The sequence below is a fragment of the Mauremys reevesii genome, linkage group 5, assembly GCF_016161935.1.
Source record: "Mauremys reevesii isolate NIE-2019 linkage group 5, ASM1616193v1, whole genome shotgun sequence".
Lineage (NCBI taxonomy): Eukaryota > Metazoa > Chordata > Testudines > Geoemydidae > Mauremys > Mauremys reevesii.
The window spans coordinates 30,705,640-30,720,417 of record NC_052627.1 but is presented as its reverse complement, the minus strand read 5'-3'; the positions used below and the strand labels follow the sequence as shown (position 1 = coordinate 30,720,417).

The window sequence follows — 14,778 nt, the reverse complement described above, 5'->3', positions numbered from 1 at the left end:
ACATTTTACTGCACATTAAAATGTAAAGCATATTGTTCATTCATTCATATAGAGATGATCAATTTTCTGTGTGATGCCTTCATGTAACAAAATCCATTTTAAAATAAAAAAATGTTTAGGAAGATGTAAGTACCGCTACATAGATATTATGGTTGTATTTACCTTTATCCCAGGGAGTCCAGGAAGCCCAGGAAGACCTGGTTCACCCTACACAGGAAAATTACATAACATTACAGAACAATATTCATTTATAAGTGGTATCCAGAAAACAACCAGGTATACACTGTAGTAGGTATAGTATGAGATCACATACTCTATATGTGATTGCTATTCATTTTAGGGATCACAGATACTCAGGCCAACACAATGTACATTAAAGGGCTTGCTAACCTACAAGTATAAGTAAAATGTTTAAACTGAATGCCTAAATTTAATCTCCTAAATCTACATTTAAGGACCTAAACATTTCCTATGGATTTAAGAGCTTAACTAGACACACAGGTTGAAAACTCTGGCCAGTATTTTTATCAAAAGGATAGGGAATAAATAGTATTAATTAAATAATATGAATACTGACATTTACTGCATTTGCAATAATTCTGCAAATCTGCAATTGCAGATATTTAACTCTATGCCCTAGTCAGTTATTGGCTGTATAGGGTGCTGTGCTGTGTAGGTTAGCTACAAATGTGACTAAACACAAATAATTTAATTTGTACATTTTCAGGGGGATTACTCAATTACAATTAACTATCCTTTTTATCGAACCATCAACACTGCCCACATTTCAGTAGAAATGCACACACACAACACCACAAAGTACCATAAGCAAATAAACTAGAACTACGGCACTACTTCTAAAAAATACCCTGATTATTTAGCACTGCAATAAAAAAGAACAAAATACTCTACTTTCAAGAAGAAAATATGTAACAGGAATTGAAGACTGAACACATTCATTCTGGAATAAGTTGATATTTTTCTATGGGAGAGAAGGACAAGCACAACATGTACACACATACAATCATCTTAAGATGTTAGTTGAAATGGTGCTGAAACTATGTCCTCGTAGAAGGAAAATTATGAACACTGAAAATCAAAGGGCTTTAGGAATATAATGGATGTAATAATTATGATTTCAAGGGCAATACAATTAGACAGACAGTAGATTTCCGGTTATCATAGAGATGGACCTGAACCAAGGCCCAGGATCTGAACATCCCTGACCTATAGGGAAGATCCGGTCCAAACTTTATAGCTGGTCCCTCCGTCTATAACTGGTTGAACTAAACTCTAGATTCATCCATTCCTGAACGTTACAGAAATCCAGATCTCAATGTTGTGGTTTGGGCCAGTGCATGGAGATTACAAGCACACACAAATTCCTCATCTTACATAACCAATTGCACTATATTTTTAGGTGATAATATTAAAACTTACTTGAAGAACTTCAAGCAAATTTACAATCTGCCACAACAAAACCAAAAACAGAATAGTTGATTTGAAAATTGATTTGCCAAACGAAAGAATTCTTAAAAATTTTAGGAGGATCCAAAACCAGCTTCCTTGTAGATTTCAGTCATTCCAGAATTTTAACAAATCTTTCTGACTGACGCTACTGAAAAGGACAATCCACTTCGGAAATTTTAAATGTGAAATACAATAAAGGAATGGAGGGCAGGGTATCATTTTCAGCAGATTCTATTAGCAGTTGATTCACTGCCTACCATTGTCTAACAGAAACTGGACCATTACTCCTGTCTAAAGAGTAATTCTCTGAACAGGATGTATTATATTCACTATTGATATAGTATTAGCCCAAAAGTTCTACTCTATCTTTTTTTTTTCTTGCATGAAGAGTCAGATATACTAGTGAAACAAAGACATTAATACTGTAATCTGTCAATTGCTGTCATTGAAGTGGATGTGACTTCTGTTTTAAAATAAGTAAAATTCACTTCTAAATATAAATGTTTAATCATTATAATGAATAGCTCTTTTATTATTATTTTAATTTGTATTGCCATGGCTTGCACAGTCCACAATCAGGGCTCAGGACCTCACTGTACTAGGCACTTCACACACATATAACAAAAAGATAGTCCCTGTCTTGGAGAACTCAAATTCTAACTAATCTAATACTAGAATATCAGGGTTAGAAGGGACCTCAGGAAGTCATCTAGTCCAATGTCCTGCTCAAAGCAGGACCAATCTCCAAACAGTTTTTTACCCTAGTTCCCTAAATGGCCCCTTCAAGGATTGAACTAACAACTGGGGTTGCAGGCCAATGCACAAACCACTGAGCTATCCCTCCCCCCGCAACTAAAGTGATTAAAATGTACTCTTCAAGGCAAGATTAAAAACACATTCCAATTGCTAGTGTTCCATTATGAAGTTGATTGTAGTTGAATGGACAGTATTTCCATTCCTTAACTTTTTTCAAAATATAAGGTTGATATGATTTATGAGATTAAATGACTCCAAGGACAAACAAAAGCTGAATACAAACGTCAGTCTATCAAACTAAAGCAGTCAAATATTCTACGTTGTTATAGAACATATATAATGTGCGTGGGCTACATCTATAATGTATATGGCACACCTAACCTTTTTTCATACATTCACAACAGGCGTATTTCATTCAGACATAAAAAATATCCTCACATACAAATCAATACATGAATAAATGCACAACATGGACCAAAACTTGATGTCTTCGCTCTGTCCTTTTTATTATTTTATGGTGCACAATGGGAGTTTTTCGAGTAAAGACTAAGGCTCCAATTCTACATTGAGATCTAGAACTTCAGTGGGTCTCCACATATATCTACTCTAGTGAATACTAATGGAGGATCAAATTCTTGGCATTTAATCAGAGAAAACTCCCATTGAGTACTGTAAAAATATATGTACATTCTGAAGGTGTCCTCATAATAGGAAAGAACAAAAATTTGAGAAATTGACATTTGCACAGTTTATGCCTATATAAACGTTTCTCATTGCTAATTTTTTGTGTCTTCATTATATTTACACTCAAATAGTGAATCTCATTTAAAGTATGATATGTAAATATAGATGAATGTATTTATCCATTAATCTGTACGTGTATATATAAGAATGGTCAAACCCTCATTCCATACTTATTACTTATTCAAGAAAAGCTCACGTTGTCTGCAATGGAAGTTTTGCCTGAGTAAGAACTATAGGATTTAGCCCATATTCTCTATTCACTGGGAAGTAAAAATATAAGGCAAAATTACCCTCTGATCCACAATACAGGTCTTTTATTCACTGCAGTTCAGACCTCTATCGCACATTCTGCACTTGTTCTATATACCGAACTCAGACTAGTGTGAGTTGGAGTTCCACGTAGGATGGATTACAGAATACACAACAGAGATCTGCACTGCAGTGGATAAAATACCTTTACTGTGGATCAGAGAGAAGAATTTTTCTCACAGGGTCAAATTTTTAAAGACCAGAAGCAGAAGTCCACATATGTGCATTTGTGCAAGAAACTGGTTAATTGTTCATGCAAACAGATATTTTATGAGCAATAACCTGTTTGTTTTGCACATTCAGTTGACAGATATGTTCATGTAAATACAAGCAATTTGAACCTCAGCATCTACTCATTAAAACTTTGACCCATCTTATTTCAGCGAGATACTGTTTTTATTTACAGTATTATCTTCACATCAGTTTATTGGTATTACATTTAGAGTGATCTCACAGAGAACATATTTTTTGCCTCCAGATTGTAAGGTTTGAAAAAATATATATATATATGTGTGTATGTGTATGTGTTTGCATGTGTATATACACATACACACACACTCATATATAATGAAGGGAAACATATGGGCTAGGTGGCACAATGCATAAATCCACAACCCTTTGCCTCTAAAGTATTGAGTTCAAATATGATTTACAGTAGATCACAAGTAAAATACGTTCTGGTGTTTCAAAGTAGCCACTAGACCACATCACAAAACAACCACTCACTTTAGTCTGACTGGCAATATATGCTCAAGTGTGGCCTGATGCTGAAACTGGAGGTTGTACTGTAGGTCAAGGCTGAGGTGCATTGGAAAGGCAGTGTCAGGAAATGTGCACGGTCCCTTCTGGTACAGTAAGGTGCTGAAGACCTCAGTACCTTTAAGGATCATGCCCCAATTCATTCATAAGTTTAAAAAAGAGAACTATAAAATGCAGAGATAGAATGAGTATTCAAAATATCCTGGGCAATGTAAATGTTTGAGACAAAAGCCTGGCACTTTCTTTCTATAACATCATATGCAACCACACAAAGACAAACTCATCATCTTATAAAACTCTAAATTAATGTGGAGTTCATGGCTACTGGTTATTTATCTATATTACCTCTATTATATCAAACCTGATTGTATTGGGCAGTGAGATCAATAGCTTGCTAATAAATCACTGCTAGTTGTTCCTTGCCTAGCAGACAGCAAATGAGAGTATGAATCTAAACATTTAAAGTGCATTCTGTAGTTTATTATCCAAGTAGAACATACAGTACATGATGCACAATGATTCCAGAGGTTAGCTAGTTAAAACTGCTTTCACTAGCTTTCCTACTTGAAACTGAGTTTTACTAACAAATTAATTTGCATATCATAATAGTCGGATACAGTCTGTTACAAATCATTATGATTAAAATCTGCCAAGTAGAGAAACTCAGCTGCAATTTTCTCTTTTACTGATTTTTAAAAAATGGTTTCTCAGAGTTCCATATGTCCATAAAAAGGAACTGAGATTTAGAATATAGCTGGCCTGATATTCCTTCTATACTACAGTATATGATTTTACTTCTCCCCTGACCCAGTACTGGAAAATCTCCAAAAGTGTACCTTATGGAATACATTTCCAGTTCTCCTGTAGGGATAGGGGAAAGGTTTCTTACTTTACAAGAGGTAGGGGATGGTGAAGGGTTGTTTCCAGGAAACCCTGTAGACTCCAGAGGGAAGCAAAACTGCTACCCCACACATCCCAGGATTGTAGTGTTAAAATCCAACCTCTGCTTGGTGTTCTTCCAGCACCTTCAGGCTCCTTGAGGAGACACAGAGTCACTAGCTTTCTCATCTGTGCCTGCATCCTATCATATCCTCTGAAAAAGGGTCAAAGGCACGGAAGGGGCAGGCAATGCTACTTGGTGCACCATTGACTTCCTACTGGCAAGTTCCTAGGCCAAGAGGGCAGCATGACATATTGAGCAGCTGCTCCCCCACACCATCTCCTCCCAACCAAGGAAGCTCTGGCTGCACAGTGTCCAGTGGAAAGGCTTCTCTGGAGGAGTGCGGGGGGAGCACATAGTGGAGCTACTTGCTCCTAACTTTTCAATGCTTGTGTCCGCTTCCACCAGTTTAGCTCCTCACTAGCAGCACAAGTAAAAGAGAACATCCAGCCCTAGAGTCAATATTTATTTCATCTTAATGAGGTGTAATAACATATTATAATCTGCAGGTCAATATTTAGTCAAACGTGCAAGGGTGAGTTGTCAGCATTCAGACAGCAGAGCCATTCTGGGTTAGTTTCAGGCAGCTGAGATTGTGCAAACTTTCAATGTGGAAAAAAGTGCCCTGTAGTTATAAGACTGGGTGAGTTATTCTAATTTTCACTCTAGCCAGTGTCATTCTTATTATAGTTTTTTTCAAAACTCAAAATGATCATAAACAAAATGTGTACAGACCTTGAGCAACCAGTTAAATTGCACCATCTTGCAATCATTGCTATTACCAAACAAGCAATTTATGTGCAAGATGGAAGCTCCAGTACTAATATTTTGTATAAACAAGATTTGATGGCAAGTCTAATCGTGAGGAAAAAAGGGACTGAATGCTTTCATGTATTACCTTTTGTCCTGGCCGACCAGATTCTCCAGGTTCTCCCTAATTGAAACATTAAATAAACAAACAAGATCAGAGAAAGTGAAAAAAAAAACAGGGTTGGAAAAGAGGAGACAAGTGTAATAAAATGATTTGTGGCATAAAGTGACGGATTCTGCAAAAAATGACCACTATAAACACGACATTACCTTAATTCCTGCAGCAGAAGATCCAGGATCACCCTGATATAAAATTCACAAGGAAACAATGATCACATTTATTATGTACATATATTTTCAGGAAACTGATATAACAAACACAGGCATGATTATCCTGGAACCTTCTCAAAGTACCTCTCAATTACTGTAGCAAGATTAAATATGTCTTGTGACACTGCATACTAATTTGACCATTGACAATAAGTCAGTATTATTCAAAGAGAAACAATTCTGCATTCAATGACACATTCAAAATTGTTTGCCATATCAAAGGTCATCACTGATCCCTTTGGTCCATACTTACAGATGGCAAGTGTCAAGCCTTAATTGACAAAGCTTTTGTGTTAATGACATTCAAACTCAAAGAACCCAGTGACCCATTAGTTTATCTTAATCAAGACATGTCAGAGTATCAATCTCTTTTCCATAGATTGTCACTGTTTTTATCTCGGTGCTTTAATGCAGGTCAATGTTGTAAGTAACAGAATATCTGATGAGCTGTAATTTATTTGCTCAGGAAAGGTCAGTTCTTATGAAGCAACTAACTTTCAAAGAGGTTCTCCGGTGTTTTGCTCAGCTTTCAGCTGAGTTGACTGGGTTTGATAGGAGGTGACTTGCCCAAGGTCACAGAATCAGTCAGTGGCTAAGGCAGAGTGCTTCTGGGTCTCAGTTCTTTGTTCTATGTTTATAGCCTTCGTAGACTTCTGAAAATTCTTGTGCTTTCATTTCACTTCATCTTGTCTTGAATGGAATGCCAAAGGAAAGTGGAGGAAGCTATTAAATGCTATTTCTCAATTGAAAAGTTTTGGTGGTCAACTTATTCCTGTAAATAGGTCAAAGCTGCACAAATTGTAGAAGTTGTCTATAGCACCTGTATTTGGACAGTTTCCTTATCATTATTATGAATTATGATTGATTATGAAAATTAACAGATCATTGTGCAATAAGTTTATTTTGTGTCTCAAAGCAGCATGCTACTGATGCACATACTGAGTAAAATAGCGAATACCTGTAACATACTTTGAAGATGTTAAGCACAGTATAAATGATAAGTATTATTATTATAGTCTTGCACTATATAAAACAATAAAATTTAAAGTACTAGTATAAAAACACTAGTTTTTGATTAGCTGTCCTGTGGTTCAGTAAAGCTGAATGAAGAGCTGTGGTGATTTATATTTTAAAAGCCTGGTTTCCTTTTCACAGTTATTGTAGCTCTCTCTTCAGAGGGCAAAGAGAAAACAAAAGGCCATTTTCTGAAAGGCTGATTCATGTCTGGAAACCTGAGCTGTCTCATTTTGATAGACATGTATGAGTGATATTGCTGTTGTCCCTCACAGCACGTACAACTGTGAAATCTCAAGGACTTTTTAATAGCTATAAAGTGGCAAAGCAACTGCTGAGAGACCGTCACAAGTTAAACATTTTAAGAGATAACATTGGAAATAGCACAGATAAGACTCAAAGTGTTTCTAATCCACTTTCATTCAAGAATGAAAACTAATACAGGATAAAAGTAAAAACTATGTAGCTAGAGCATGTTCTCAGTCCCTCACTGAGTCAACTGGATTGGAAATGAAAGAACTTCAGCAGGAGAAAACACAAATGGAAAAGTACTTCAAGGGGATTTTGGCTGCTTGACAGGCCAATGGCTAGAGCAGGAGAATGGAAGCAAGGACTAATGAGTGGGTTCCATTCCCAAGTCTGCCAATGACTCTGGATGTGACCTAAGACAATTCACTGATGCCAACGCTGTCAAACTTGGATGTCTAAATATAAGCACCTAAGCCCATGTTTATGTATTAAGATCAGTGGGAGCTGCAGATGTGCATCATCTGTGAAAATGACACTACTTTCATTTAGGTGCATAAACATGGGCATGTGTTCCTAACTGTGGGCACCATTATTTGAAATTGTTATCTCTTCACCTCTCTGTCTCAGTATCCCTGTATATAAAATGGGGATCAATAATACTTACTTATGTCACAGGAATATTGTGAGTCTTAATGTTTGAGATCTTTGGATGAAGATTCTATGCTCATTATTATTATTATTATTTACTGCAATGGTTTATGCATTGTTCATTCAGATAAAATTTATGGAGGTTTACTGTATGGAGGCGTGGACAAAGGGAGAGGACTGGGTAAACTGGCTCTAACCTTATTTCATCTCTGAACCTTATTTTTGGTTCAGATTAGTCTTGATAAATCATTCCAGCAGATCTAAAACTTCCGTGGTTCCCTCTTTCCTCAGGCTCAAAGATCCCTCCCCATGCTACCTTGAAAAATGAGGCTCAGTAAGTCTGTAAGCCTCACTGCAGCCCTTCAGCTCAAGTACTGCTTTGCCCTAGTGATGTCCTAGTGTGCATCACATATTTCAGAAGCCCAAGAGTCATCCAAATATCCTGTGTTCCGAGACTTCTGAGGCACATGGTGCATCCGGGATTAGAAAGAGCATGGATAACTTTGACCAACACCCAATGTTAATGGTGCAGCAGCAAGGACAGTAGAGAGATTTGCTGGAACACAGTGCCAACTGCTTCTATCAGGGCAGGGGGGAAAGGAGAGGATTTCCCATACCCCCATAAATGCCTAGAGGAGTGTGTGAAAGGCTTCTCATGGCACTACCTGAAGATCCTGCAACTATGTTGGAAGAGAAAGCCACAGAGCTCCCGCCTGTCTCCTGAAGATGATCCTGCCATTGATGGGGAGACGTGACTGATGGATCAGGAAAGGGAAGAAAAACAAGAGCTATCTGGTGAGTATGTTACTGTTGGCTGTTCCTATTAGGGGGCAGCACTCATCATGATTTTTTTCCTCTGCAACCAACACGATTAACAACCACTGGGCCAAATTCATCTCTGATATAAGTATGACAACTGTCAAGGATAGTGCAGGTCACTGGAGCACAGGCCACAGGAGCACTGCTCCTAACTACATTGGTGTAAATGTGGAGTAATTACTCTGACTTCAATGCTTACTCACTCCTAAACCTCCACACCAAAAATATATTCTCCTAAGCTTCTTACCAAACAGTCCTCCATTGCAGAGTTGCTCTGCAGGACATAATCAGAGAAGTTATGTGGCCTTCTCCTATACATTCACAGATCCATGGGAAGCCCAACTCTCTTTTAATTTTGAGTGGCAGATCTTTTTGTTGGAAAAGTGGGAAGGAAACTGATTAAAGGTAACTATGCCAAACCAGGAGATCTATCATGTAGTAACTAGCCTGATGCCGAGAAAGTTATGAGACCGGTACAAACACTATCCATCCCTATTTCACCCCAGTACTCCAGACAATTACATGGAACTTGGAAGTGGTGGGAGCATTATATGTTTCAGAGGTTCAGTGAATTCAGTTAAAGTTTTTCAGATGAACATCCAAAAGGCCATCTGCTGACCTATCTTTTCTAAAAGTTATTCCCAACTAGAATACCAAACCACTTGAGGTCCACAAAGAAACACACACAATGTCTGGCTTTGGAAGGATAAATTCCCAACAGAAAGAGGAAGAGATTTTTTTAGAACAAGTGTTTCCACTAGGATGCATGCCAAGTACTTCAGTAGCAGACACAATTGAAGAAAAATTACTGAAGGTTCATAGGGCTCCCAGGAGAGATTCTGAACTTCTATTTTATCTGCTGCTGGACCTTAATATTGTTTCATGAACATATACATGACCTATTTATCTGATCTACTGTTCCAATGATTTGTCTAGCATGATATTCTCAGGACATAAAAAATGTCTCTAGACACGCAACTAGGTCTCTCAGGAAAATAGTTATGAAATCAAACTGCATATATTTTGAGTAATAGAATAATAATCTAAATATCCAAAGACAGATAGTAATGATTTCTGGCCACTAGAGACCAGACATGCCAAACTTGTGGAAAAAAAATGCAAAAATTGGGCTTGTTTTTGGCTTAATTGGCTTGTGAGATGCTTGTTGGCTAGTTTTTGGTTTGTAGCTTCTTTTTTTTTATCTGCTCCCATAAAGCAGGGGCAAGGGGCAAGCAGAGGCAAGGGAAGGAGAGAGCCAGGGGTGCACAGCAGGCCCACCACAGTCCTAGACTGCATGCTGGGGGGATATAGTCACATAAAGTGTTGGGGTTCTTAGGGATTGGCTTATTTTGGCCTTGTTTTGAAAAGGGATTGGCTTGATTTTTGGCTTATTGTGGAGGTCGGGGTGCTTATTTACCGCGTGAAAGTTGGCAACTCTGCTAGAGATGTGGACTGGATTTGAATTAATTACTTGCAGGTATGATTCTCTACTTTTCCCATTCCTCTTAAACCATAAAATCTGTCAATGGTAACAGTCTCAACTTCCCCTTTCTTAGTCATAGGGCACATGATATATAAAATCACCTATTCTTTGGAGACTTCTAAAATATGGTACCTGAGGAGACAGCGCTGACATAAAGTCATGGAAGCCAGATCTTTAGCTGGTGTGAAATAACAAAGATCTGAAACATAATTTTTAACTTCCACTCTGAATTTCCAAACTTTTGGGGGTTTTGGTCAGCCACTTGGATTATGTTTTCAACACTGCATGCCACATCGCCTTGGCCCTTCCTTTGGAAGAGAATGTGAAAGGGGATCTGTTTCCCCTTACAGAATTTTTTTTTCCTATCCAGTCATGGGGCAGCATTCCTCGCCCTGAAAAAGCAAGGGGTTGGTCCTCTCAGAACCGTCAGATCTCGAGAACCTTACTAATCTCAGGGATCTATTGGGGACACTGGGTCTCTGTATGGGGGTGCTGTGTTCTCTCTAGCAGTGTGATTAAGTGGATCTATCTGGCATGTAAAAAGGCATGTTGTGGGAGGGAGGTGAGGACTGAAGTACCATCCATAGGAAGACCTAGCTGCTGCTCCATGTCCTGGTTGTAGAATTCTTCCCTCTCAGACTCAGAGGAACTCCCCAGTGCACATCCTGAGTACTCAGGTGGCACGCTGCAGCTAGAATTTTGGACCCAGATTTTTAAAGGTATTTAGATGTTGCAGCCTAATTATTATTGACTGTTGATATGATTTTGGTTCCTAAGTGTCTTAATGCCTTTTGAAAATAAGATTTATGTTACACCAGTTAGGCATTGCAATGCTGAACGCAGCAACACCTTTGGCCTTAATACTCAAAACTTGCATCATTTACCAAACAGACATAACAAGAATATCTGATAGCTTGCAACTCAAGTTTCTGTGTGATGCATATTTAGAGGTTTATAAAAGATGTTTTAACTACTGTAGCATAAGCAGGCCCTCTGTAATTAATTAGAACTGATGAATTTCTGCTGTTTGTGAGAATGAGTCAGACTATTCAACCTTTTAAAAAGTCTCTTTGTATATTTTCCTTTTGGTACCATCTCCCTTTCATTTTCTGATTAGATTTTATGGCCTTTAATCTCCTTTTATCTCTACTCATTAACAGATGTACCTTTTCACCCATGTCACCTTTGGATCCATTTTCTCCAGCATCACCCTAAAATTAAAAATATATATATTTGCAGTACTGAGTTTTGCAATTTTTAAAATAATTCTCACGCAGTCACAAAGTATCCAGAAATAATTTTCAATTTGCAAACACTATTACCAGGCTAACAGTTTTAATTCACTAGCCAGAGTCTATAAGAAGTGATCAAATTAATAAATAATTTATATCTTACCACCTTGTCTCTCAAATAATTGTAATAAAACATTTACAGCATGAACTCAGAGCCTTGATTCAACTTAAATCCACAGGAGGAGAAAAACATGATTTGATATATTTCATTTGGATTTGCAGTCTGAAATATAACTTACACAACTGTTATATTTGATCACTGATAGGAAAGATATTTCAAAGTTATAAACCTCTTCACAGTTCCTTGAGAAAATATAAATTGTCATGTCATTTCATCTTCTTGTCAATTTAGTCTACAGACATCCCCAGTTCATTCTGGTTCAGCGACAAAGGAATGATTTAATGATGATTCAGCATTAGGAATAGCCAGTAAATATTTTTCACCACAAAGACATATCTGATCAAACAGAGTTGGCAATTACTGGCTTCCAATACATTTTTATTGTGATTCTGAAGCAATTCAGGATATGCTCTTTGAATTTCAAGTATTTCCCCTTCGGTGTGAAGCTAGCAAAACTTGACTAAAATATACAATAAGCTACCAAAACCATTCATGTCTCCATGTAAATGCTAAACATTATTCAAAGAGGTAATGTTGAAGTAACATGCTTGTCACTGCCTAGGAGAAAACATTCCTATTTAAAAATTGTTGATAGCTTTTTAAAAGAAATATTTTAAAAGCTTCACCTGTACAGAAAGGGCTGAATCCTAATTTACACTAACTCACCCACTTCCAGAGAAGTGTAAAAGGGCCATAGTGTAAATGAGAATCAGGCCCAAAGACTTTTGCAGGCTTCTGAGTTCTTGAAAGGAACAAGAAAGGAGGTTTTTTTTAAATATTTTTTCATCAACTAAAATTTGTTGATAAATATGATCTACAAATGGACCAGTGTACCATTGAACCCATGTCAAACACAAGGAATTCTTATACAAGTAATGGGTGGCTGTCATTTATAAAATATTTGTTAAGGAATTCTCATTGCTTTGGAAACCATTTTGGAAATTTTCCGGACTAGGATCATTAAAAAAGTTGGGAAAAAAACAAACAAAAAAAACCTTTTAAAAAAGGTATGGCCCAATCCTGGCCTCCCACCACACCTGCTTATGTAGCTAGTTGGGGATGATTCTCTATGCCATTTCCCTCCTGGCCCCAGTATAAGGTGCATTCAGGGCCGGTGCTACCATTAAGGCGAACTAGGTGGTTGCCTAGGGCGCCAAGATTTGGGGGCGCCCAAAAGCAGTGCCCCCATTTTTTTTTACAGCGGTTCCTCCCCGAGCGCGCGGTTGCTGCTCCACTTCTCCTGCCTCCCAGGCTTTCAGCGTCAATCAGCTGTTTGGCGCCGCAAGCCTGGGAGGAGAATTAGAGCGGGGGCGGCATGCTCGGGGAGGACGTAGAACAGAGGTGAGCTGGGGTGGGGAGGTGCTGCACAGCTCCCTGGGCGGGGGAGCTGCTGCAGGAGGGGGTCACCTCAGGGCAGGGGGGGGAGAGGGTGGGGAGCTGCCGCAGGGCTGGGGGGGCGGGTGGCGCAAGGTGGAAGTTTCACCTAGGGCGTGAAACTTCCTTGCACCAGCCTTGGGTGCATTTCAGGATTGTCCTGAGTGCTGGATGGCATGTAGCCAGAGAAATTTACTCCTTGACTAGCCCCATTGTTTTCAATCCATTGTGCTGCTTCAGGAGCAGTAAAGGGAGGCTCGGTTCTATAAGCCTTACTGACGGTGAGTAGCACTTTCTCATATGACTAGTCCCGTTCGAATTCTGCTCTGATAGGACAGAATCGGACCCATAGTTATAGTACGGTGGGGATGATTCTGATCTGTGATATCATACTGGTGTAACTCCATTGATTTCTATGGAGTTGTTCCTCATTGATACCAATGCAAGTGAAAACAAGTAGAGCATTTGTGTTCCTGCCCTTTTTCATGCAGTCTAAAATCTGAGATGGATGGGCCAGATTCTCTCACCCTTATTCAAGTAGAGCTGGGCTGCAACAGAAAACTCAACATGAGTAAAATGAGATATCACCGTGCTATCGGACTACCTTTCTAAGAAACTACTGCCCACAGACACCCACACCACCAACACCGAGTAATGAAAACCAGTTTGCTTTTCGGTTTATTCATAGCAGGAACATTTTAAAAAAATTCTATAGTATCAGAGCCCACCTGTGCAGCCCTAACACATATTAGTGAGCACATACAGTACTCACATGAGTAGTTTCACTAAGTCAATGAATTGTTTGCATGAGTAAGTGCTACTTAACCCAAATAACGGGTTCCCCAACAGAGTCCACAGTTTTGTCAGTTCAGTGACTGAATTCTAGTTAATAATTTTTGACACAGCAGATTGTTTTTTTAACAGATCAGTCCTCACTGCTGCCTGTGCATTCCCAATTCTTCAAAACAAGATAAACATAGGGAAAGTGAAATATGCCTCACCTTTTCTCCTCGTTCTCCAGGGTCACCCTGATCAAAAGAGTAGGAACAAAGAAATCTTGATGTTATTAAGATGCTGTCATTAGATACCTCAACAGAAGAGCAATGAGACATTAGATAATATATGTAATGCAAGACACTGTAGAGCAGCTGTATTTCATTTAATATTACAGATTATTCAATAGAAGAAGCCATGTCAGAAAGGATTCTATACTAAAATCTGATGGGCTGCACCAATACTTTACACACAGTGCAAAAGGCTGGTCAGTTGTGTGGAAGGCTCATCTTGGTTTTTCACTCTAGGATTAGGGAGGCGAGGAACAACTTCATGGCTCTGTGAAGCTACCCATCAGGACCAAAAGGATCCAGAGGGAGATGTGCCAAGCCCACCTTATTCTGGATGGACTGAGGGAAAGAAGAAAATGAAAAAGAGGGCGGTCCTGAGGTTTGGAAAGGAGTTTGGAGGACACCTAATGAGAAATGGAAACCCCTTAAATATCTTGTCTAGATTCATAATCTGGTAGAGAGCAAAAATGCTCCCAGAATTCTATATAAAAAAAAGACAGTTTATAGCCATTACTTTTTAATTACAATTTGTTTGAGAAGCCAGTACAATGGCAAATCCCCTTCCATACACTGAATCTGACCCTGGCAACTCATCT

The 14,778-nt window shown here is 38.5% G+C and overlaps 1 protein-coding gene across 1 annotated transcript in view; it reads right to left on the bottom strand.

Annotated features, from left to right (window-relative positions):
• COL25A1 (collagen type XXV alpha 1 chain) overlaps nucleotides 1–14,778 on the bottom strand; it is a 438,508-nt gene that overhangs the window by 61,565 nt on the left and 362,165 nt on the right. Inside the window, exons 16-20 of the mRNA XM_039542396.1 lie at nucleotides 14,120–14,146; nucleotides 11,498–11,542; nucleotides 6,059–6,091; nucleotides 5,877–5,912; nucleotides 163–207 (exon numbers count right to left, since the gene is read on the bottom strand). Of these exons, the coding sequence (XP_039398330.1) occupies nucleotides 163–207; nucleotides 5,877–5,912; nucleotides 6,059–6,091; nucleotides 11,498–11,542; nucleotides 14,120–14,146 (186 nt within the window). The remainder of the gene's footprint in view (nucleotides 1–162; nucleotides 208–5,876; nucleotides 5,913–6,058; nucleotides 6,092–11,497; nucleotides 11,543–14,119; nucleotides 14,147–14,778) is intronic.